Below are 25,967 nucleotides of genomic sequence, written 5' to 3'. Positions count from 1 at the left end.
GTGCTTACTTGCTTCTAAGGATTTAAGCATTTACTGTGTACAAATATTTACAGTAGGCAAAACCGAAAAAACTTCCTTTTACAAATGGCGTCTGATGATTCCCATTTTGAACTGGTACCACTGTTTCCACATTACAGAAGAATGCACAAGGCTGCGGGCTATTTGAGGGAATGTCTGTGTGTATGTTAAATTTTAGTGCTCGAAACTTTCATTTACCATGTCTGTTTTAAATTCCTCAGATGAGGAAGACCAGCCTAGTAATAAGGACACCCTCAGAAATGAAAGATGCGGGTAAGAGTTCCCACAGCTTCACCCTTGGCAAGGGAGACAGAGTAAAAAGAAAGCAGCAGCACGCCTCCCACGGTAGATTCGGCGAGACACGTTGGGAACGTTCAGATTGAGAGAAAAAAGCGAGAAATAACTTTGTTATGGATTCTGGTGGAGTTTACAAGGTGACAGTGCTCAACAGAGACAAGGCTGAGGTGCCGCCATGTGTGCAGGGGGGGCAGGTGAAAAGGTGAACACCTCTAGGATTAGCTGGTGACTTGATGTTTTGATGATTTAAGTACCATTTAATTCTGATTTTTTAAAACCTGTAAATGGCTTTCTTCCACTCTACTCCACAAGGATCGCCTGTGAAATTATTTAGAGTGGGCCTGCATTTATATAATCTCTTTCTACCCTTTTCTCCACTATCCACACACCCAGGCATTCTCTTGCAAGGCTGAAGAACCATCAGGTTTTACCTGATGATGGCAAGACCTGAACTCAACTGAAATTTCTGAACTGTGTTCTCATCATGTCAGTCAGTTTATATGGGTGTCCCTCTGCATCTCATGTTGCCTTGACCAGCTAGCCTAAAGCTTAGCATGTTGGGGTTTTTCTGATTTCTTATTACAGGATTTTCTCATTTTTTTGTGCCAGTCTTTGGTTTACTAACTTTGGAGAATCTGTATTTTCAACTCGGTTACATGAACTACATCACCTACAATCACCAGTGAAGAAAGGAGTTGGGTTTTTTCTTCTGTGAAATATTAGCAAGGTTGTGGGAGAAAAGAGGAGGCCTGAAAAAGCCAAAAAGCAAGATTATTACACAAGTTTACGTGAAGAAGAAGTTAGGCAACTAGAATTACCAGAAGAGGGGAAGTCGACCTCTACTAAGACACCCCGATTGTGTAAAGTACAGCAGAAGCTAAATTACTCCAGTTGTGTTCCCTGTGTATACCACAAAGACATACCCAAAACTCACTGAATGTGTAATCACGTTTAAGCCAATTTATTAGTTCTGATAGTTTCACAATAGTTTAAAAATGGCAACTTTGCATATTAATGTAAAAAATAAAGTTGTTACCGTTTGCTGGTTTTAAAGTGAAATTAACGTCAGTAAAACCAAGTGTTAATTCCTTAGAAAATTTTAATTACAACAGTTAGAAATTACTAAAAAACAATAATTTAAAAGGATGTAACCTTAAAGCCTGTTTGAACAATTCTTTGGGTCTGTTCTTCCTCTCCCCCAAATTAGTATGAATAGATGAAAACCAAACATGAGTTCATATTTTCTCCTGAAATACTAATTTTTGGGAGGGAGGCATGGGAAAGAGGCCTAATGAATCCTTCCTGTAGTGTGCATTAAAGGACAAGTGAGACAATTTTAAGATCCTGGGCTAATGAATTCAGATGTAATCCGCTATGTTATTACTGTTTGGTTTTTCAAAACCTATGATCATCCTGTGAATGCAAGGCAATGACATGACAAATCACTGGGAAGCATAATGGTGCCAAATTTAACACTGCTGGGCATAATTTTTCATTCCCTACTTATGAACCATCTGTCATTAAAAAGATTTGGAACCCAACCGCAATAACCTAGGAATTATTTTCATACTTATTAATGAAGGAATTAAAGCTGATAGTTCTAATATGAGACAGTGGGGAGCTTTTCCCCGTATTCTGGTGGTACTTTTTTTTTTTTTTTTTCTTTAACTCTTGGTCCTTACCGGGTTTACTTGTCCCATTCTTAATCTCATCAACCGCATTTCCACTGCCTAGACTTTCAAATGAACACCGAGTGCTGCAGATAAAATGAACGTGTAAAAGCTTCTGCTCAAAAGCTAAATCAGAATCACATGTCAACACAGTTGAGGCTCAGTCTCCGGCAGGACGGCAAGGTCACTGTTTTTAATGCAATTTACTAATTAAAAATGAGTACCAGATTATGAAAAGTCTGGAATGAAGTGGCTTGCTAAAATAGTGGTTTAGCTCCTTGAACTGGCTGCACCAGAGCCTGCTTTTCATTAAACTATCATTCATTTGAATGTTGCTCGGCAATTATCAAATACTCTTCCAAAAAGAACAAACGCGGTTTATGTTTCATAATCAGCCCTCCGTGTTTAGAGTGGAGCTGCTTTTACTACAGATGGAACTCTGTAGCAGGGCTGCGGCAGGTGTATTTTATTCAGCAGATGTACTGTAAAGGCATTACAGCAGATTAGCTGGATTTCTTCCTTTAAATGTACACTGCGAGATCCATCCTGCGAGCCAGCTGTTTCTTATCGGCCCGTTTAATCTCCGCGAGCCCGGCTTTCCTTCTCCCTGCAGCAGCTATTTCTGTAACGGATCGGGTGAGGGAGCGCGCCGCTATGAATTTTAATGCTTCCACCGGGGAATCCCTCCCGCCTCCTCTTTTTGGATGAGATCCTCGAGGAAAGACCCAGAACACAGCGAGGAGGAGGAGGAGGAGGCGGAGGAGGAGGAGAGGGACGGCGTAGCCGCGGCACTGGGGAGAGCGGGAAAGGGGAGCCGCCGGGCGAGGGGGGGCCGGCAGCCGGGGGTTGCAATTAGGGAAGGGAAGGTGGCGAGGAGGCACCGAGGCGGGCAGAGGGGCGGGTGTGGGGAGCGCGCAGCCATGGGGGAGGAAGGATGACTCGGGGCGTATTTCGCCGCCTGACCCCGGCGCGGCGGCAGCAGCAGCCAGAGCGGCGCGGTCCCATGCACCCGCCGGCACCCCGCGGGGCCGGCCGCGACGGGGACCACGCCGAGGTGATCCCGCTGCCCCCGGGTCTAGGCAAGAGGCAGAGCCCGCCGCCCGGGCGCTAGACCGTGCTCGCCATCCTCGCCGCGGCCCCGAGAGGAGGAGCCCCGGGCCCGGCCGGGAGGGCGGCGGGCCCCGGGCCGTGCGCTAGCCGCCGCTCCCACCGGGCCGCCCCCCGCCCTCCTCCATGGATAAGGCGGGCTCGCTGCACACCTCGGTGCCCACGCCGCCGCCCCGGCTCTACCTGCCGCGCAACTTCAGCTGCAGCGCCTGCCTCTATGGCAGCCTGGCCGAGCAGTGTAAGGGCGGCTGCAGCCCCGACGGCGACGCCGCGCCGCCCCCCGCCGTGGTGCGGGAAGCGGCGGGCGAGAAGCCGCCGCCCCGCGGCCGGGAGCCCTCCCTGCCCGCCGTGCCCCCCAGCCCCACGCAGCGCCGCCGCGCCAAGTCGCTGCCCACGCCCGGCGACCGCAGCCTGCGCCCGGCGCTGCAGCAGAGCCCGTCCCGCCGCAAGACGGTGCGGTTCGCCGACTCCCTCGGCCTGGAGCTCACCTCCGTGCGCCACTTCTGCGAGGCCGACCTGCCGCAGGTCCCGCTGCCGGCGCCGCCGCGCCCCGCCGACCTCTTCAAGACCAGGAAGCCGCCGGCGCTGGGCGACCTGGAGCCGGTGCTGTTCGGGCCGCCGCCGCCGCTGCTGGAGCCGCTCTTCCCGCCGCAGCCCGGCGCCAGCCCCGGCTTCGCGGAGCGGGTGCGGCAGCACAAGGTGAGGCTGGAGTGGGTGCGGGCCGAGCCGGCGGGGCTGCGCGGCGCCGTGCGCGTCCTCAACCTGGCCTACGAGAAGGCCGTGTCGGTGCGCTACACGCTCAACGCCTGGGCCAGCTGCGCCGAGGTGCCCGCCGCCTACCAGCCGGCCGGGCCGGCGGACGGCCTCACCGACCGCTTCGCCTTCTTCCTGCCCCTGGGCGCCGCCGCCGCCGAGGCCACGCTGGAGTTCGCCGTCCGCTACCGCGTCGCCGGCGCCGAGTACTGGGACAACAACCAGGGCGCGAACTACCGGCTGCGGGGCCGGCAGCGCGTCCCGCCCGCCACCGGGCCCCCGCAGGACCCCGACAGCACCGCCTGGGTCCACTTCATCTGAGGCGCGGCGGGGGCGGGGGCGGCCGCCTCAGCGCGGAGCCCGGGAGGGCCGGTCCTGCCCCCGCGGAGGGAGCGCGGAGCCCGGGCGGGCCGGTCCTGCCCCCACGGAGAGCCGCGGCCCGGCGGGGCCCCCTCCCGGGAGGGCGCGGCACCCTCCGGCCGCCCAGCGCAGGCCTCGCTCCCAGCCGGAAGGTATTTTTCTGAATTCTGTTTACAGATGGGTAATTGATAGTTTCTATTTCACTGGCGATGCCGAGGGGGGAAACCTTCCAGGCTGTCCCGGGGGTGTCGGCAGCGGGGCCCGGCGTGCGGCCGCCTCAGCCGCCCGGTTGCACTGTGGCTACCACCAAAGCAGCCGCCCAGCCCCGCTCCGGGGCGAGGGGCCGCGGGGTATTTGCGGAATTTACTGGTCAGGACCAGGATCCGCAGGTGCGGGCAGACGCTCGCGGGTGCCGGAGGTCAGGATCAATTGCTGTCACCTCCGCAGGGCCAGGCCCTGGGGGCACGGGGGGCGATGTCACACGGCACCCGTCCAGCCGTCCGACTTGCCTAATCCTGCTTAAGCAAAGCCCGGCTGCGGCGAGGTGCTGGAGCCGTGTTCAGAGCCCCGCTGACCCACTCGTGTTAACTGCCCTGCCGGGTTAAGGGCCTGACAGGGCGAGGTTAAGGGACAGGCTACGGTTTGGAACCCAAAAAGACGAGATGCAGATGCCCCCCGGTGTAGCTGCGTTTCATCATGCTGTAAAAATGATTAATCCATTCAGAGCAAAGATAGATATATTTTTTTTTTTTAATTTTGAACCCCGTTTCATGTGTTTAAACATATTTAGGAAAGAAAAATAACGTCACATACTAATGAAATGCAACCCACCGAGGGATTTTGAAAAGCAAGTGTTTTGTTTTAAAAATCAACCGGTATGTTGTTGTAAAGGTTTGTCAGGATCTGATGTTCGTTTCAGTAGGGTTGGTCCCATAAAGCTGCTTGTGTTCAGGTCAGCATGAAAGTCGTGGAATTGCACCAAAGGAAGTAAGAATGGCAAGACTTGAATCCATAATTTTAGCCTGCGTCCCAAGCCACACTTCCATTTTTATTCCTGTTAATAGTTTAATTTCTTATGCTGAGGTGCAGGAGCCTGCTTTCTGAAAAACAGAATGCTCCAAATTTTTCGTAATAATTTAAGTAAGTGACAGATTTCACAGAACTGGCAAAATTTAGTCAGACAAATTGAAGAAAGTCATATCTTGCCATATAAAAATAGATACATAAAATTTACAGAGCATGCTGACTTCTGCCTTCAAAGGTATGTTTTCAATTATGTTAGCAATAAACACAGTATTTTCCTTTTTAAACTTGCATTTTCAGGACTTCAACTGAATACAGGTTGTGCTGGTGCCAAATCTGGGTGCTAGTTTTCCAGGATTCAGGTGTGTAGTGTTTGCAGGAGAGGGACCTCTCCCGCAAATGCGACTTCTGAGAGTGGTAAAGCCGGTGTCAGTGTGATCTTCTGATTGTGAAGGGCTGTAAGAGCAGGCCTTTAACATTTTGAGTCTTCTGTAGATTGTTTAGGAATGAAATGTGATTTTTAACTGCATTTTTGTGTTCCTCGAAAGGGTCAGGTGTCCCAAATGGCTTGAGTAATGTTGAGGTCTCACAGAACCTTTTGGCTTCGGTGGGAATTGGGAGCACTTTTGTCCCCTGAGGGTCTGGTTCAGTCAGAATAATTAAACTTATACATTCTGGGGGGAAAAAACAGGTCTGGAAACTTGATAGGAAAAGAGTATTTAATTTAATTTCTCTAGATCATTGTTTCTGATTTAATAGAAATAATATCAAGACTACTTTCTGTAGTACTGGTAACTTGGTTTTAATTTCCCAGTCAGTTTTCTAATCTCCATATTTTTAATAGAAACAAAACAAAATATAAAATAAGTGTACTGTCAACATCTACTGAGTATTTTGCATTTTAGAATATTAAGGCCCTGATCTTTTAATAAAGTAATCCTGCATATTGCTAGTACACATTTATAAAGCTAGAATTGCAGAACTAGGCTATTAATATGCTTTAATCATGAACATTTTAAGTGGTGTATTTGATAAAGAAACCCCCAAGTGTCTTTTAGTTTAACTTTTTTTTTTTTTGGAAGAGCCTTAATACTGGAAAGAAGGAAAAAGACTTCTCTCCATTTGAAAGCACTTTGAAATCTGGTGGAAATACAGCCAAGCATCTTTTTATTTATGTGTTAGAACTTTCCAAAACATTTTTTGCTTGGTCTTTTTTTCCCAAATAATGAACCAACAACTGTTCTGTGGATTGATGAAAAAGCTTTGAGAAAAACATAGTTTCTATGCATTTGAGATTAACTGATGCTGCAACTTTGCTCATAAGGATTTAACAAGATTTCCTGTTTACTGTTTTAATGGCTTTAGAAACACAAACAGTACTAAAACCATTTTTAACAGTGACTAGCTCTAATTCTAGAGCCTCAAAATTATTTTCCAGTCAATGGCAGTCTTCGTTGTTGTTTCATTTATGCAGCATCTGCAGGTCTCTAATCATTTAAAAATCTCCTTACAGCAACTGTGGCTTAAACTCTTTAAATTTGGAATACCTAAATGGATGTACATGCATCAGCTACACTGGAAAAAATGTTTTATTACCTTTTTTTATCATGATTTAGGTAGAATTACTGTTGCTCTCGGATGGAATTTTGTAGGCAGAATTAGGCTATGGCTTTATAATACTGTTCAGATATTATTGCTCTTTTATTTCTGGCCCTCTTTGTCAAATGCAAATCTGAATATTAAGGATGCAGCATACCGGAAGAATGTTTTGCAAAACAGAGTCTCCTGAGATTTCAAGCAGTGAAGCCTGTCCTCAAGACTGATTTTTGTGAGTAACTTTATGGGATTGAACTTGATCACAGATCATTGATGATATATATGCAAGTCCAGCAAAAGACATGGTCTTCTTTTTATAGCATTTATAAACAGCTACTTTTCAAAGTCTGGAAAGGTGAGGTTGTGCCCAGTCAGCTTTGACTAGAGAATGCTATTGATGAAGTCTGTGAAAGAAGTTTGAGGTGTTTTAATAGAAATTTATCAGTGGTATATGCCGAAGCTGCACTACTTGGATTACACATTTTCACTTCTATCACATTAATTTATTTCCAAGGAAGATTTATTCACATTTCCAAACGCCTGTTCAGTTGCAATGACTGTGAGTACTTTTTCCACTGGCAGCATTCATGTACAGTTTCCAGTCCTTTAGATTTCAAACTGATGCTATGTGTGGCTTGCTAGAAGCATTGTGCTAAATGGAGATGAAACAAAAATTCCAGATAATAATTACATAATATTTACATAAATGATGACTTTGAGCAGAAAAACCTGTATTTTCAAGTTGGCAGGACAGCAGTTATTTTAATGGGAGCAGGAGCAAACCAACTTTTTAAAAATCACATTTCTAAAGAATATAGTTCCACAAAATGAACTGTCACAGGCACAGTAGAATATTTGAAAAATTTCAAGCCAACCTTTTTCTGGAAAAGATGTCAGCTCTTTGTATTTTTATTTGCATGAATAGAGCCCATGCCACCTTCCTTTCCAAGTGATACTAGAATGGTTTAGGCAAGGCAATAATCCTTAGGTTGTGTATTTCACTATTAGGGGAATTATGTCTCTGCAGAGGTAAAAACATGTCTGTCATTTATTGTGCAAAGTTGTAGCTTTATGAAATGTGCCATGTTATTTTACGTGCAATATAATGATACTTTATACAGTGAGTCAAATTGTACTGTACGTCTGATATACATTGATGTTTGCCGCTTCACACTTAAACTGGTAGATTTTTTTGCATGTGATTCTATGCCTTTCATGGCAACATTTTAGAAATCTACCCTAATTATTAGAAATCCTAAAAGGAATCAGAACTAAGTGACTGTAAATGGAATTTCAGCTAGCTAAACGTATTACTATTTATTAACATAAAATCAGTAAGTGAAACTGTCCTACTCATTTTCAATAAATGTACATAATTTCAGGTAAATTAATTTTTTTTTCTCCTTTACCATTTGCAAGTAACTTTTTGATGTGAATGTGTGTGCCTTGATATCTCAGTAAACAACGGAATAAGTGCACACTCTTTGTTGTTTCAGCATATGTGAGGGGAAAATGTATCACTTGAATGAACAAATGTCTGTTCATGCATAAGCATGATCTCTTTACAGATACATGAAACGTTTTTGCATAGCGCCAACAGGCAAACATCTGCTAATTCTATTATAAAGTAACCTACAGAAATACTCAGAATCTGCTTTTCAACATATTATTAAATATATATTGAAATTTTCATGTGCCTTTCAACATTTCCTAGGAAGAAATCTCATGTGTTCCTTAGCTCTCTCACCAAAAGTCCAATAATGGCTTTGTCATTAAAATGAAATTTATACTAAAAATATAATAGTCAATTCTAATTCCTGATACATTTTCAGCTGTGCCAGAAAGCCTGTATCTGTAGCAGCCAGAAGAATTTGGTATTTTCCCATATTACAGTGAAAGAAATTAGTCAGAAGTATGTCTTCCTGGTACACCTCTACAATTATGTGGTTAAGTTTAAAAAAAAAAAAAAAAACCAAAAAAAAAAAACCCAAAACAAACTGTGACTGTAGTTAATATAACAAAATATATTTATTGTATATATTCACCTCTTACACAGATATTCTAAATATATATTCTATCTGAAACCGGAAGTTCTAGTTTTTTATTAAATCTATTTGTGGAGACATGGTCTTTTCAGCTTTTACTGTTATTTATCTGATGCTGCCTAATGCATATCGTTAAAACTTTTGAATGGATTTAATCTGTCTGTACAGTTTGTATCATGAAATTAGAGTGCTCACTGTAAGGAATATCTGAAGAAAATTACTTTTACCTTCCATTTATACTGCATGGCTTTTTGGCAAATCATGAGTAATTCTGTTTCCTGTATGCGCTTTATGTGTACGTGTTCTGAATATATGAAAGGATTACTTACTGAAATGAAAGTATTTTTGAGCACTAAAATTAAGGTTTTTAAAACATAAATAGTTTAAGATAGGAAGTAAATAGAGTCAATTTTGCTGTGAAATAAAAAACCCTAGCCTTATGTAGAGCTGATTGATTTTTTTTTTTTTTTAAATTTTTTTTTTTTTTAAATGGTGACATTTTTCAGAATGAACCATGTTCAGGGAAACATACCTGTTTCAATAGGAAGGTTTTCTCAGGCTCAGCTTATGAGACAGAATTGCCCAAAAATAGTTAAGCAGTAAGAGTACTTCCTTCAGTCAATGTGTATGGTCTTGAATGTAGGTCTTCCATGGTCAAAGTGAGTACTGAGCTATAAAACCTTTGGCTATTGGTTGGACTCTCTTTGTTCAACTTATAAGTACAACTTTTAACATTTTACAGAGAGGATTTTTGACCCTGGATTTCCCCATGTTGTATGAATATCCTCTTCATTCAGCTATCCTGGCTTTTGTTTGAGCTTTCTGTTGTTGAGAAAGGTCTGGTTTTATTTTTATGCAACATGGGAAGATAATTACATATATTTTGTGGGTGAAGGCAGAAAAACTCTTTTCCTTTTAATTTTAGTTTCTTAATATTAAACAATAGAATGTAGAATAAAAATGTGCTTGAAATAACACATACACAAGCTATTCCAAAGAATATAGTGAAGAAAAATATCAAATGTGAGATGTGCTTTTTTTTAAAAACATATGTGCTTTGTTTTAGTAAGGCAGGGAGAAAGTCCTAGTCCGGTGCAAGTGTATTAATACCAGGGATTTCCTTCTATGCAATATTATGGTGCACCTGTATTTTTTTTAGCAATTAAGTTGATTGGTATAGTTGAGGTATTGGTATGTTGTGTATAGAATATTCTGTTAAAAGTGTCATTAAGGAAACTGTATGTCTTAAGCAGTGTTATATCTTTAGGCTCTTTTTTGTCCAATCTGACTTCACTAAATCATAATCATACTCCTTTGAATAACAGTAACAAGACAATATTTAATAAAACTGTGTAATGAAGTCTCACGCATTATACTTTACTCTTTATTATCTTCTAGGGCAAAGAGTTGTGTTACTGTTGTGAGTTTTAAAATTTTTGTATTTATGTATCTTAAAAACAAGCCAAATTGTATTATTATACTTTTAAACTCAGAGAGCTAATAGATCTGTTTTTAAAGCTGATCAAAACTAAAATTGGTTGGGATTACTCCTAAGTTGAGTTTTTAAACTGTGGTGTAACAAACATTCGTGTGTGTCCTCTAACTGGCTTGATGGAGGTGCACCCTGACGTGAAGTTCATGCCTTTTAACTTTGATAGAAAATGACCTCTACCTGGCTGCAAAACCTGCCGACATCTGGACGTGAATCCATGTTGTAATGCAGGGAAATTGACTGCTGTGGCAGAAATTACTGTTCTTGGAATGGTTTAAACAAACCTAACTCGTCCCTTATAGTGTTACACAGGTTATTTCTCTCTGTAATGGAGATGCTGTCTGTTGAAGACAGTGCTCTTTAACATGCAAGTTTTTATTACTGTTTTTGGTTTACCTTGGCTTTGTTTAAAAAAAAACCAAACTAACTCGTTTCTTAGCTATGTACTTAACTAGTAAATTACTTTTGGTTGTAGTTTCTTCTGCAATGTTTATATTTCACCAGGTAATGTTTGTTTCTAATGTTTGTAAAAGTAATGTAATATCACCAAAAGTTCAACGTTTTCTAATAATGCCTTGTACCTTGCCTAGCCTTACAGTATTTCAGACAATTTTCCACCAAAACTGCATCTAGTCACTGGTTGTCACAATTATGAAAAATATATATATTTATAAACCTGTAGCTTCTAGCTGTCATTAAAGATTAATGATACAAATTGTGAACATGTGGTGAATATAAATCTTTTTTTTTTTTTTAACTGATAAACCATGAGCTCTTTTTTGTTGAGGTTCTGAAACAACTGTGTTCTGATTCATCCGTAGTGCGTGTATGAAGACATGTTGTGATGTACCTGCACATCTGAAGACAAATACCTAATATTTGGGCCAGATTTTCCAGCCAGCTTGTCTTCAGGCAGTCTCCCTTAAGAGTGTTCTCTATGGAAGGTGCAGTATACTGAATTATGTTGGTGATCTTGTCTTCTGAAGTGTAACTGTCTGTCAAGAAGTTAGGATGAGATTATTGGTGGGTGTAAAGGGATGTAGCTGTCTTTAGTCTTGGATCGTTAACACTGTTTCAGGGGTAGTTTAGCAGTCTGTAGTTCAGAAAGGATGCCTGTACTTCAGCTGTTTGTGGCTTCTTCCCGTTAAGGTCACTAGTGACAGTTGAAATGTTCTCAAGTGCAATTCAACATTTAGCACCTATCGCAGGCTTTTGGCAGCTAGAAAGTACAGAAATTGCCAGTCTTTCAGGAGAGGAGGGAGTGGCTTTCATAGAGGGAAGATACTGAGAGATGTGAAAAAACAGTGATTTTTATTTTTAAAAAAATAACAGTTTATATTTTTCAGTGCTGAAGGACTAGGAAGAAGGTTTCTAAGCCCCTTGTATGTTCAGCAGTAACTGTAGTCAAGTACATGCCTTTTCCTCCAGTGGTGATGCAGAATTGAGGCTAGGTATTAGCTAAATGAATCAGGAGGACTCTTTCAAATATTCTTTCTCTGTTCATTGCTGAGTTCAGAATATTTGTTTCTTGAATTGTTATAATGTGCTAGTTTTCACAGTCTTTCACTGTAGACAGCATCTTGCCTTACAATGCCAACAACAGTTTTCATCTTTTCTTTAACCAGCGCTTTTTAAGCCTTCATTATAATATAGATAAAAACCATATGGCTGTAGGGAGAAAAATTGTTATGTTTGTTCTCATGTAATTAGTAGAACTAATTTTTCTATACTCTTTCAGAAACATCTGTTTAGCTGTCTCATTATTACTAATAATTAATAGTAGTATTTTTATGTGTTTCTTTGGAAGGACAAAATAATTAAAATGTAGCCTCAGATTTCAGGTTTTTTCCAGAGGGAATGTTTTCTGATTTGACATCTATCTAATCTTTTTGTTCAAGTAAAAATGAACTCTTAGCTCACATAAATTACAGAATCCAGAACTGTTTTCTTAAGGTGCCATTATATAAATATTAGGCTGCAACAATTAGAGTAATAGAGTATAATTTCCCTTTTCTTTTTCATAAGAATATGCTTTGAATTTAAAACTGCTGTTATGCTTGAGAGATCCTGAAGTAATGAGATTACAGTTCTGGGTGAAAATTATAATGAAGTCATGATGCTCTAAAATGAAAAAAAAAAAAGGAAAAAAGAATAGTTTTACATTGTTCTTCAGTCTTGGATTAATTTTTCTTTCTTTTTTTCTTTTTTCCCACTCTTACATGGGACAGAATATGACTATGGTAATTCATCTGACTTAATTAGAATTACATACAGTAGATAGAGTCTTATTAATAACAAGTGTTAAAGAGTATGAAGTATTCATATAATAGTACTACTAATAATAACTATCCCTATTTCTTAATGTCCCTCTCTGGGTGCTTTGTGGAATCCACCAACAATTTTTGGGCTGACTGATGAGTTGACTTGGCTCAGGGGATGCACTTGAATGCCATGAATCTGTCAAATGGGGGAGCCCCTGTGACCAGCAGAGGTGGCAAGAGCAAGGAGGATCAGCTACAGAGAGAAGGGAGAGGCCAAAGAGGAGGGAGAGTGGCCCTTTGCAAGACTGTTAAGACTCCCTGTTAGAATTACTACTTTAGATCACATAGAAGCAGGGACATGCATTAAAGGACCGTGTTGTCCTTCAGTTACTCTTTAAAAAAACCTATGGATGATATGGGAAGTAGACAAAAATTTCATATGGGTTTTGAACAGCTGAATTGTCTTCTTTGTTTTCTAACACATTTACCAGGCCAGGCCAACCTGATGTAAGAAATGCCCCTTAGTCTAATAGGAAGCTGCAAAAATGTTTCGGTTGTAAATGAGGATGATACATTGCAGCAAAAAGAGTTGTGCAGTGGTGATATTATACCAGTTTTATCACTGGCTTTGCCTTACCAGTTGTGGCACAAGTGAGGGGTTGTCAGAACAGGTGGGAGTTGCCAAGAATGCTTAATTCTCAGTCATTTTCTTTTGATCCAGACCCATGCAGTGAAGAAGGGAGAGGGGTGATGGCTGAAAACCAAGTACTCTTTGAGTCCTAAGAAGTGTGGACTCATCCTCCTATCTTGTGGATTGATTTTTGTGGTTAGAGAAAGATACAAGTGCTGTACCTCCATTAAAATACATCTCTAAGCAAAATGCATTCAACAGCATAAATAATTAAACACCATAAACAAATAACAAATAAAACAGCCTAATAGCAGAGGATGTAGGATACTTGTACTGCATTAAAATAGATCAGGTCTGAAGTGACTGACTTATGCTTTGTCAGGAGGAGAGGGATATCAATATTGTGAGGCAAACTCTAACCAATCCAGTGCCACAGACTAAATTCTCCTGCCAAGGACTCTTCCTCTAAGACTGTGTCTCAAATAGTGTCAAGAAAGTGGAGAGAATTACATTGAGGATGTTCCTAAGTTGCTCTCAAATTTTGTCTGTCATCTGCAGCATATCTTGCTGGTAATTTACACTGATGGACATTGCTCAGGAGTCTTTTAATACTGTTTTACATCCATGAGGTCATATTCCCTGGAAGGGGCTTGCCACAGGATGTTCAGTTTTCCATCAGTCCAGTCACATTTTACCACATTAAAACACATTTGTCCAGGGAGATGGAGCTGTGTCATGTAGATGACTTCTGCAGTCTAAGACTGATGCAACTTCATTAATGTAAAAGCAGTTTCACCTGCGAAGAACGTTTTTCCCAAAGCTCCCAGTCCATCTGCTCTGTTATTGAAAAGCTCCTATTAACTTAATGGCTGGCATCATGTTTGGAACTTGGTAAAATTTTAGACTGTCCATGCACACCCCTTCCCCACCAGGCCGAATTTTAGGTGTGTTGCAAGAAGGAGGGTGAGGAGTCTGGGGGAGGAGAAAGATGGTAAATTGATGGGTACAGTAAAACCAGGTTAATTTCTTTGTTGCATGTAGTGCTGTGAGGCTCGTTTTTTAAACTTTTTCAGTGAAGCAAGGTGTGCTTAATATTTCTTCTGATCTTGGAGTTGACCTAGGAAAGTAACTGCCGCTGAGGCAGGGATGTCACTGCAGTACCTTTTAGCGACTGAGCAGCTGAGCCAGAAAACCAGTCTGACCGCACTTCCTGACCTTGCTCCCGTGTTACCATCCTTAGCGTTTTGAGTGCCACCGTGTGGTGAAATTATGCAATTTTTTTTTTTAATTTGCAGTTGTTTAAATCAGCATGTCACCATTTGACGACCTGGAGCATTCCACCCGCTGGTGAACTCGTGTTATTAATTAATTATGCACAATTCTTAGGTTTTCTTTCTCTTCTCCAAAATATGCAGTGGAGGTGGTGCAATTTCCTTTGCCTCTTGCCGTGTGATGTCACCCAACACAACAGAAAAGTCTCACATGCTCAGTTGAGGAGCTGAGGGTCATTCTTGATTGATTGGTGCAGTTCTGTTTATTCACATGACTAGGCTGACGTGAAGATAGATGTTATGTCCTTTATGTGTCAGTTTGTCGTATTAAAACTCTGTGGCGGGACCCATTACTACAGGAAAATTGAAAATTCCCAGTCTATCACTATGAAGAAAGAGGATCCTTATCCACAGGACATCAACTGTCTGGAGACACCAGTTAGGAGGAGCAGTAGAAACTGAGATCTGCTGCACTTCTAATCATCAGAGCAATTGTTTTACTGCTAATTTAATGACTGAAGTTGATAATTACCCTTATTTTATGCTCATCAAAACACCACCAAGTGTGATTGTTATGTATTTTTGTTCTTTTAGTTTTATACCATTGATTTTTTTTTTTTCCCCTCTGATGAGAAGTAACAATTACATGATTTGTATTTATATACACGATGGGTCAAGATTCACGGGGAGAGGCAGCACTTCATTACTTGAAAAACAGACAAAATTTTAGGTATGCAATCTTTTCAGGACTGATGTTGGTAAAAATCTTATAAAACTAAATATTAATTGAAAAATTAGTTTCAAGTTTAGCTTATATCATTCAGTTAAATAATTTAAGAGATAAAGGGGTTGGTACTTGTGGAACAGAAAGGAAGTGTTGGCAAGAAGAAAGGTGATGATATAATTAACCCCTAGGAGATAGAGAGACATAATTATTGGTTGTGGGAGAAGTATGGAAATTGTAATTTGCCATAAAGCCAGTCTCTCTGCTGAGTGCAGTAATTATAATATCCAGTAATTATGAGTGTTAAGTTCTTAAGCTCAGAATCAGGACTTAAGAGGTCACAGATGAAGTGGTTATTTTTGTAAAAAATCATCTCCTTCATTAATTTTCTGTAGAAGTACACACTGGTGAACAAGTTTGATGTTTTTCCCTACAATTTATACAAAAGTATTTAAAATTGTGTCACAGAGCAAAGCTAATACACATTCACTCCATCTTTCTATTCTGATGAAATGCATTCATTACAGATTCACGTTGGCAAGTTTTGCATTTGTGCTTTTGCAGAGCCTGGCTCCAGCCGGTGCACGGTGCTTCTTGCTGCTGCTGAATGTGCTGAGGTTACAGGATTATTTGAAAGCCAGGAGCTCTGCTTGGGTAGCATACATCAAACAAGGAAGAATACATTCTTTTGGCAGCGTAATTCAGGTAGTCGAGTGGATTGTAGGAAGATATAAAAATATTTGCTCTGATATACATCATTTGGCCTAACCCAACTGCAGAACACCAGAACTCTCAGCATAAACCACACAAGAAAAACACCTAAGTATTATTGTTCCCAGTTTAAGTTGAATTGGGAAATGTAATAAATCACTTTAAGGTCATACAGAATCCTGAAAGAACTGGGGATAGCAAAGTTGCTGGTCTTCCTCTTTAAGCAAAAGAACATCCATTCTTTAACTGTACACCATGAAAGAAAGGTTGAATTCTGTTTCAGATGGTTTGTCCAGAAAGTTATTGTTCAGCTGTACTTGTGGAACCTTGTAAACCTGCTAATACACAGTTTTTACTATCTCCCAGATTCCTTAGGGGATTACAGAAATTACTATTTTGTATTTTATTGATCAAAAGGAAAGAATATAAACATTTTAAGGAAAAAATTGTATTAAAATTCATTACAGTGCTCTGGACTAACCTTTAAAGGGAGATCCACAAGGGTGATACATTACACGGCAATGAATGAAGGGCCTGTTACTCTCTAGTAAAGTTGGAGAAAATAGGGTGAAAGAAACAGTATCAAATTGAAACATTTTCCTGCCTTCCTATCTCCATTTGAGTGCACTCATGTTAATTTGAAACAAACTTTCTCTTTTCCCTTGGAAAGCCCACAGGGAGGAAGATTCAAGTGGACACAGGGAGTCTGCAAGAGGCCAGGATCAAGCTCCCAGCTCTCTGGGCCCTAAATGTTGTCACAATAAATACTGCATGACACTGTGAAGAATGGATAAGCACTGACAATTTTTAAAGCATTTACACTAGATTTACTGGAGCCTTTTGTTTATCAGCCACTGCCAAGTTAGGACTCCTGTGGAACAGTCTAACCCACTCTTTCCTCTTAGTCACTTTGCAGTTTAACTCCTATGGAGAAGATAGTTTTATCTTAAATACACAGCAAGTCTCTCTTGGCAGGGCTTTTATCTGTGACTTGTGCAGGAAAAATTAGCTCCTAGGATTTCAAAAAACCACCAATTACTTTGACATCCCTTCAGATCATAAAAGCAAGCCCTACATTTTTATACATTAGAAAGGTTTTTGTATAACCTGCAGTGTAACCTTTAGAAGGGCTGTGCTTTTGAAAGGAACTTCCAAAGGAATATGAATTTTGCCTTATTCATGTAAGATGATATAAACATTCCCCTGCTTCCTCTTAGCTCAACTTACAGATACTTGGTTTTCATTCCTGTTTTGTGCTTAGCTTCTAATCACTATTTTAAAATTGTGAAAGTTTTAGATCAAAACTCTGCTGTACTGTTCTGTTTTCCTAAAGCGCAGGTCTGTACAACTCAACCTCACCCTTAGATGTCACATCAACTTTGAGTGCACATTTGTAGATTCATTAAATCTTAAGTCTAATGGAATCAGCTACTTTACTGGTTTGCAAAGTGAAAGTTTTAGTTTCATTCCTGTGATGTCATTACAGAAGTGTGCCTACTTGATCGTAAAGACAGACACACATGGATACATTATATGTCAGACTGTTACTGATCACACAATTCTCACAAGTATCACCACAATTGCTAGGCACAAGATGTAGAATTCCTTAATTACTTGTGACATAGGTAGTGTTTACTAGACAAAAAATACAGCTTAAACAATCCACTCTAGGACCTTGATAATCAACTATCAAAGTATATAAATCAGAAGACAAGGACCATACCTTCTGTCTCAAAAGGCAAAACTATTTGATTATATAGTAAAATGAAGAAGGAAAACAAAGGGTTAATAAATTCTGTAGAGAAGTAAAAATCATGAAGAGGTAGTTGATATGGCTTCTCCTTTTTTTGGTATCATCCTTGCAACTATAATTAGTAAAAATATTAGGAGGTTAGGGAGACACTGCTTTTCAGTATCTTGGGAGCAAGAGAAAAGCATTTCAGGGAAAGCTGCAGTCCAGGTTACGAGAAGAGTCATGTGCCTACTACAGAATTACCATATTAAGGCTGTTGTTCCTAAATTTGATTGTCAAATAAATCATGGGAAGTATATATTTTAGCAAATAAGCTTTGTTTCCAAAAATATTATAGATAACATCCTGAAGTTATATAAATCAGACAACAGAGTAAAAACCTCTCGCAGGTATACAGATGTTAAACATTTTTATCACTGCAATTATTTATGGCCTTGTATATATGATCATAAGTGGTCTTTTTCAGGTTGCTAAAACTGGATATTCTGTACTTCACTGATTGATGACAAACTACACTGAAATATTTTATGTGGATTTATTTCATTATTCCAGCTCAGTCCTCAATGGATTTTATGTATTTCTCATAGGCATCTTCATTCATCAGTTCATCAAGTTCAGCAGGGTTTTCCACAGTCATCTTGATAAGCCAACCTGTAGTTAGGAAATTAAAAAGAAAATCAGTTGCTAATATCCTACAAGAAAGTTTCATTCATGTTACTACTGCCTTAGAAAAGTACTCCCAGCAGGCACACAAGCCCTGTAACACTGGCAGAATCAACAGGATTTCTTGTGCAGGCAAAATAATGTTGCAATACTTTAAAAAAAATAAACAAACAACCTGTCATAAGAAATGGCCTTTTGAGTCAGACCAGTTGTCTAATTTAGTCATCTCTGACAGTGGCAATAGTGAGATGCTGTCTAGAAAGAGTGAAAGAGCCTGACCTCTCAGTATCACAAGCTGTTACAAGATCAAGAGAGAGGTGCAATCAAGGGAAACAGATTTAAATTCAACCACAGTCTATGTCTGAAAAGAACACACTGTAACACAGCTGTCAGCAAAGACAAGACTACAATAATACTTTCATGTTAAATTTTATTGGGCGTGAACTATATTCAATATATTCCATTTAAGCCTCCGCACCATTAAACTGGAAGAACTAGGAATTGCAGAGCCATTTGTGATAGCAAGAATCCAGGTGATATTCATTATTGAAATATAAAAATGACATCTTACCATCTTGATAACAAGATTTATTGACGAGCCCTGGATTATCTGCAAGGGCAGCATTAATCTCAGTCACTTCTCCTGAGAGAGGAGAGTAGAGTTCACTAGCAGCTTTCACACTCTCCAAAGCTCCAAACTCATCTGAAACACAGAATACGATCGAACGCTTTTAAGAGGAAAAGACAAAGCACTTCAGGTTTTTTAGTAATTCCGGTGATGACCTAGCCATTGAAGAAGTGTCTTGATCTTGAGCAAGGAAAGCTGTCAAGAGATTGAAGTAATCCACTTTACGACAATGATAAGCAGTATGAAATTTGATGTTTATGCTCCTGAATTATTCTGGGCAACTTGCGTAACACTAGCTAGCTGGCTGCTACAGAAGGGACGGAAGTTGCTTAAGTTTGGCTAATGCCCTACAGTATATGATATGATGTGGGGTTGGAAGGAACCACATCCAGCTCTTGCTTCAGGAGACCTAAATATGCCTTTTATCTACAATTTAAACCTTCTTTTGTACATAATTTGGTTACAAAATAGACACAGCCACAATTTCAGGAATCCCAGTTTTTCTTCAGAAACACTATCAAGTGTTACGTTTGCACTCACTAGAAAACACACGTTAGTATTCAGAAGCACCACACTGGAATCACCCAGCTGCTCTTTCCTTTTTCCTGTTTTGTAGGCAGTTATGGAAATGGTGCCTGAAGCAATGTTAGTCCAGAGTAACTCTAAGCCACAAGCAAACAAGACAGAGGCTGGAGAAACACGGAGCTGTCAGAAGAGTAGACAGGCATCAGGACAAGGAATAAGAGAACAACATGTTTTGGGAAAGCTTGGACTAAGGCCAGAAGGGGTAGAAAAGAGAAGAACTAAATGTAAACAAAATTCCTTCAGATAAAACTTCAAGTTGGTTAATTAAAACCCTAAACAGAAAGACCTTTTGTCTAACATTCACCATTCAACACGATGTAATAGATTTGGCCGGAACAGTTCGATATGGACCTATTCCACAAGAAGGATGGCAAAAGAAAGGCCTGCTACTTTACCTCAGTAGATCTACATTCTTGTTCTGCAGTGTCTGAAGCTAATGACAATCTTTTCTTCATATACTAGTGAGTCAGCTCTCCATGTAAAAACAGGAATAGGCTTTTCCTTTCTACCTCTTAATGCTCACTTTTCTTTAACATGGAAAATTACATAACTGAATGATTAAGAATGTAACAAAACAATCTGTACATCACTAATAAGCAAAAAGGTATGATCACAGTTGATACCAAAAAATTACTGATTCTGTATAATCATAGAAAAATTAAGAGCTTGATATCAATTAGATGTTTCACATCATACAACTCATGAAATGTGTAACTGCAGAATTACAAATAAACCAGCCTAAACATTAGCAAGTTCAAATCAAAGCATAAATATTTCTAAAACAGAGCATAGATAAAATTATTACAAAAAGATGTTTCAAATATTTGATTCTAAATAAATGTATTCAGTTTAATAAGCAGGTATTTTCTGCTACCATGCATGGTCTGACAGTGAGAATTTGAAATTAAAGCCACCTCTTGTAGAAATACCTGAATTTATTTTGCATCCAGAAGATTTATAATGGTATTAATGAACATAAAGATTACTTCATAAAATTCATCTTTGCAAAGGGAGAGTGGGATGAGCGGAATAATTCATTAGAAATCAGAGCTGAAACTTACCATGCTGACTCAATTTTGTCCCAATTTCTGGAAGACTACAGTAAACAACATCTCCTAATGCTTCCTTAAAAGAAAAACAAAAGCATCAAAGCAAAGTAAAAGAAACTATACATAGGAGAGGTCTGATACAGTAACTCTAGAATCACTGTATATAAGTAATTGCTGTCTCTAAATTTAGTTCTCATTCCTTAAGGACTGTATATTTTTCACTTTTTCTCTTTAAACATTTAACTTGAAAAAAATGTTTTGTTATCATGCCCCAAATGCCAAATTATTATTTATCTGTTACAGTGTTAATAACCCTCAGGCTGAGTTACAAGGTTTATACACAGATTTCTTCAGGCAGAATGAGAAGTAACATCTGCTGATATTCTTAACATCAGCTAGAGTAACAACTGTTTTAAAGGACAAAGTTCCTAATTATTTGGTGGAATTATCTTTTTTACAAAGCACAGAGGATTTACTTCCAGTGCAATTTGAAAGAAAACACAATGGTTCTTCCCCAGACATGGACAGCTCCAGAGCTGTTAGCATACAGTTTGTCCTTACTTAATAAGGAGCCTTATCACCATAAGAATAGGCTCAACGAGAATAGGCTTCTGCCTCTTCACTAACAAATGTGCCCTATCTCACAAAAGACTGGGGATCTTACAGAGTATTAGTGTTATTTACAGAAAACTGAGATTACAGGAAATGCTGCTTGTCCTAAGAAACATTAATTCAATGCACTTCACTGATAGCTTCTCACATTAGATTTTAAATTTCACATACAGTGAATCTCTATCCTGGATTTGCCTGGGACTATTCCAAATCAAGTACTTGCATGAGAACAAAACAAAAAATCCAAAGGAAATCCTATCCTAGAGTAGGAAATACATGCCATGTTGTACTTTTCTATTCACAACTGTTCTTTAGCCAGAGGGACTGCACTATATTCAAGTTCAAGGGAAATGTGGCCTAAAAAGTGCACGATACTGTCTTCACATAGCCACGAACTCCTCTGGCCTGCAAGAACTGAAGTAATAAAGAAGTTTTTAAATTATGCTGAACCATTAAGTTCATCAAGTTCTCATTAAGTTCTCATCAAGTTCAGCTCTCCAAGGCTCAATCTGAAGTTATTAAGATTAAGAATTTGTCAGAATGCTGAAGCAGCGCTTGCTTCATAAATAATGTGACAGATCCAAGTCCAAAAATCACGCTCATTGTATAGCATATGCAATTAGAACAATAAAAAAACGTAACTGTCCAAAGAACAAGGACAAGAGCAGGTATGCAAAAATAAATATTGCAGACTTGGGTAAGGGGGAAGGAATCAATACCTGTGCAAAATTGCTGATTCCTACTGTTCCAACGCCATTTTCAACGGTTACCCATTCATGCTTGTCTGTGAATTTGCGGGCTAAAATGAAACAAACTTGGTATTTCAGAAATAAGTGACATGTTGCTCACTTAAATACAGTAACACATTTGCAGAATTAAACTGGGGTTTTTTTACCGAGGTTAGTTTTGTTAGTTTTTCTTGGAACATACTTTAAACAGCAAATACAATTTACAGAAGCATTTTGTTCTGCTCATTACATGCCCAGTGAAACGGTAGAAGTTCACAAGGTGTTCTGCTGAGAGTATTGCTAGTTCCTGTGCAATCCTCTAGAGACTGATACAAAGTACAGGAGCAAAGGAGTAGTTCTACTTCAAACAAAAGTATAAATCTAAAGCATATATATGTACTTTACTCATAGTTATGCATTTCTATGATAGCATAGTGGCTTTTCAAACATACTTAGTGTTTGTTTCTGACAACCACTTTATTATTCCTTGGAAGACCAGTGTTAATGGCTCGTTAGAAACACTGGCAGCTTTACAGAATCTCATTCAAAGTACTCAAATAGAGCCATCAGTTGAAGTAAGAAAGTTGCAACCTAGCTAGCAAAAGTGGCTGATCCCTTTCCCTTCACCCGACATTTGCTATAGAGTCTCCCTGTTTACTGTTGTCACGGATCTATGTAAAATTAAGGCAAATGAAGACAGAGCAAATTAATAAGGCAGTTCATACAGGCAACTGCTACTTCGGCAAATTTGCTCTCAATACTGTTACTGTGAGAAGAACACAGTAGTTTTATAATAAGCATATTTAAGACCCTGTTAAATCTTTTCACAGCAATCTTACAATTCTACATATATTTTAGATCTGTAAGATTCAGGGCATCTTGTACTAGCTTTTATTAGAAGCAATTCTTTTTATAAAGTCATATGGAGAAACTTCAAAAGAAGTAATTGAAACAGGCAACATTTTTCTTGCTAACATTTTAACAGGAACTTTTATTACTCTGAACATTTTCAGCCTGCTTGGTCTGTTTTCTCACTTCCGTAGTTTCTCCATAGATACTTTCTTCCCTTTTTCCCCCATAGATACTTTCTTCCTTTTTTTTTTTTAAAAAAAAAAAAAATTTCTTTTTAATTTTCACTTGTAGCACCTATCCAATCAAGCAACGGGTGTTCCAAAAACTGGAGAAGACAACATCTTAAACAAGGGTTCCCTGTGTGATTAGTGCCAGACTAGTACAGCTGGACCTTACTTTTGAGTTTAAAGTTCTCCTCTCAGGCTCTTCCTCTAGGCTGGACTCCTTATACTCACTAGAGAAACTACACTTCTGCAAATCCTTATGTATTTTCTAAACTTGTACATGAAGGAAAACAGAAGTTCTCGCTGTAGATCTGCTAAAACCCCTCCCTTGTCAGTCAGCCATATTTTAAGCTGGTTCAATTGTAGTGATCCTCCTATTTATGTCTGAACACATGTAAGAGAAGTGAGTCTCAGATAAAATGGTTTGTCTTTGAAGATGGCCTAAGTTTTATAGGCCTCAGTAGAGCAATACATGTTTCTGCAAATACAGTACACAAAAAGTTTTAAATAAAACACAAATATGAAGTATTTTTCCATGAATTATCACTCAAAAACATCCAGAGAATTTCAGCTAGCATTATTTATACCTACAAAGATCTTTCAAAATGCATTCCAATGAAAAGAAGTGTCTTAAATCATTTTAGGTCAAGACATTAAACCCATAGGAATTTCATTAGAAATGAGCAATGAACCACGAGAACAGAGAATGACACAATCTCAAACCCAAGCTGAACATTTGTGACGTTACACATCAAATAAGCTAACCAATATATTTTTATTTAGGATAGCAATATTTGTAAGATTTGTCTATAAAGCAGGGTTAAAAAAAACCCTAGTACTTCATGATCAGTTTGGAACATAGCAGCAAAATATTCTCAACAGTCAGAAGAGCACATAAGCTTCTTGTAGGAGGAAAAAAAATGAAAAATGAAAAATTCTGACCATGCAACAAAAAACACTGCAAATAAAGTAAAGGTCAAATTAAAAAGAGTTAATAAGTAATCTCAAAATTTGGACTTTGAGCTTATGTGATCAGCCCATTAAATAAAGCAAATTACACTAATATGAAATGTCAAAGCACACCAAATGTCTTCTGTGAGCATTCCTTTTCAGAAGAGCAGCTAAATTTACTCTAGCTTCATTCATTTGAACATGACTTTGGCTACAGCTTAACTAGCACATTCTGAATTTAGACCTTCACTTAGTTTAGCCTGCCTCTATTAAATATTTCATAAATATAAACCTGAAGAGTGAAGGAAAACTCACACCTCCACAAAGAGGCATACAAAATTTTTCCTCTCTGCCTAAAATAAAAGCATAATTTATGTTAATCCTTCAAGTTATATCTATAGAAAAATGATGGGTATATTAAGCAATTAGAATAGTGAAAAAAGCTTAGATCTTGACTCACTAAGTTGCAAATAATGACTAATGTTATTTCTTTCACTTGCAGCAGAAGGCAGTTAAACAGTTAGGTTAAAAGACTCATCTAGAAGGAAATTTATGACCTCTTCCTAGTGACCATCATTACTTTTATAGCATATTCTCCTCCTCTCCCACCTTTTCAACTTTTCTGTTTGCTAGAGTACCACAGATTGTGTTTTTCATACTTCTGTGACTAACGGTTATTCAAACAGAGCTTCAACAGCAGCAGATACTTTCCAAATTAACTACATTAAGTGCAAAATCATTCCAAGCACTGATGTGTAAGTTCATCTCTTCTGTATACTGCACAGGAGCTGGTGAGACAGAGCCAAACATCTTTACCCCGAACAGGCCCAAGGCCCTGAAAACCTGGCTCAGGCTCCCTGGCAGCCCACGCCAGTCTAACTGCTGCAGGCCTGCCTCCTCCATCCACCCATTTTTGCCCCTTTCTTGTACGGCTGCTGATGCTCCTTGGAGCTATCAACAAGCTGTTGCAGCACGACGATCCCAGGAAAAGCTATCTGCTTTTTCTGTCGAGTGCGTGTTGCCCACACTCAGCCCACTCCGTGAAGCCTGCAGCTGGGGCCAGGATGGAACAGGGCCACTTTGCTGAAAAACTGCAGCGTGGAGAGGAGGTTAAAAGTTTTCTGCCACCTGAGGGAGTGAACCAGCTCCTCACGGGAGAAGGCACTAGGAGAGCGTCAGGACAAGGGGCAGGTGACACCCGCGCGGCAAAGCGGGGCGGCACCGATTGCCCCCCGCAGCTCCAAGCCCTTGCAAGGCTTCAGCCATCTTGCGAGGCCTTTCCCCGGTCCCCACGCGGGCACCGCTGCACCAGCGGCTGCCGGTGACCCACCCGACCCCGGGCTGCACCCCCTCGGCCGGCCACGCTCCGCCGCGCCCGACACGCTCGGTGCGGAGCGCTGCTTCCCGCACTCTGGGGCTGCTCCGCGCATTTCACCCCCCCCCGGTGGACAGGGAGGGAGCGACGACTCCCCGCAGAACCGGGCTTCCCTCCCTCCTGCCGCCGCCCTCCGGCCGCCACTCACCGGACAGCACCAGCGAGCTGGTGGCCAACCTCCGGGCCGCGGGCACCCGCAGCGGCAGCAGCGGCGGCGGCGAGAGGCGCGGGCAGCGCGGCGCCAGCACCGGCCCGACCGGCCGCAGCGCTCGCCACGCCATCTTTGCCGGGGGCGGCGCCGCGCGGAGCTCCCGCCTCGCGGGGGCGTCGTCAGGGGCAGCCCCGACGGCGCGCGGGAGGGGGCGGCCCTCGGGCGGTCCCCTTAGCGGGCGAGGAGCGGGCCCTGAGGGACCCGTCTGGCAGCCGGGGAGCGCCGCTGCTTCGTGCTGGGCCGCCGGGCTTGAGGCGGGAGCAGGAGCGGGCCGGCGGGAGGAGGGCGGCCCGAGGGGGTCGCCATCTTTCCACGGCCCTTGCTTGGCGATAAACGAATGTTTTTGGTCGAACGGTGCAACAAGCGGTCAGTGTTTA

The 25,967-nt window shown here is 40.8% G+C and overlaps 2 protein-coding genes across 6 annotated transcripts; one reads left to right on the top strand and one right to left on the bottom strand.

Annotated features, from left to right (window-relative positions):
* The first annotated feature begins 1,650 nt into the window (after window positions 1-1,650).
* LOC141929593 (protein phosphatase 1 regulatory subunit 3E-like) lies at window positions 1,651-20,641 on the top strand. Of its 5 annotated transcripts, none has more exons than XR_012625066.1 (3): window positions 1,651-7,056; window positions 11,183-11,305; window positions 19,624-20,641. XR_012625066.1 is itself a non-coding variant. In XM_074839297.1 (1 exon), exon 1 carries the CDS (start codon window positions 3,219-3,221, stop codon window positions 4,164-4,166), a length of 948 nt encoding a protein of 315 aa, XP_074695398.1. In that variant the 5' UTR covers window positions 1,651-3,218; the 3' UTR covers window positions 4,167-11,083. The 5 variants fall into 5 exon arrangements, 1 of the variants encoding a protein (XP_074695398.1); XR_012625068.1 differs by lacking the exon at window positions 19,624-20,641 and adding an exon at window positions 13,344-16,468 and having other exon boundaries at window positions 1,651-4,357; XR_012625067.1 differs by lacking the exon at window positions 19,624-20,641 and adding an exon at window positions 14,549-16,468.
* Window positions 18,234-25,672, bottom strand: GCSH (glycine cleavage system protein H). Its single transcript, XM_074839298.1, has 5 exons — window positions 25,528-25,672; window positions 21,969-22,048; window positions 20,650-20,713; window positions 18,947-19,078; window positions 18,234-18,363 (listed from the first exon to the last, which is right to left on the bottom strand). Exons 1-5 carry the CDS (start codon window positions 25,658-25,660, stop codon window positions 18,266-18,268), a joined length of 507 nt encoding a protein of 168 aa, XP_074695399.1. The 5' UTR covers window positions 25,661-25,672; the 3' UTR covers window positions 18,234-18,265.
* Window positions 25,673-25,967: the final 295 nt, after the last annotated feature.

The sequence above is a fragment of the Strix aluco genome, chromosome 14 (assembly GCF_031877795.1).
Source record: "Strix aluco isolate bStrAlu1 chromosome 14, bStrAlu1.hap1, whole genome shotgun sequence".
Lineage (NCBI taxonomy): Eukaryota > Metazoa > Chordata > Aves > Strigiformes > Strigidae > Strix > Strix aluco.
This window is presented reverse-complemented; position numbering and strand designations above follow the sequence as displayed.

Coding starts and splice junctions, on each gene's coding strand:
- LOC141929593 (XM_074839297.1), top strand. CDS start 3,219: ATGGATAAGGCGGGCTCGCTGCACACCTCGGTGCCCACGCCGCCGCCC.
- GCSH (XM_074839298.1), bottom strand. CDS start 25,660: ATGGCGTGGCGAGCGCTGCGGCCGGTCGGGCCGGTGCTGGCGCCGCGC. Junction 19,079..20,649: donor GACAAAATTGAGTCAGCATG/GTAAGTTTCAGC, acceptor TCTGTGTTTCAG/ATGAGTTTGGAGCTTTGGAG. Junction 18,364..18,946: donor TAAATCTTGTTATCAAGATG/GTAAGATGTCAT, acceptor TCCTAACTACAG/GTTGGCTTATCAAGATGACT.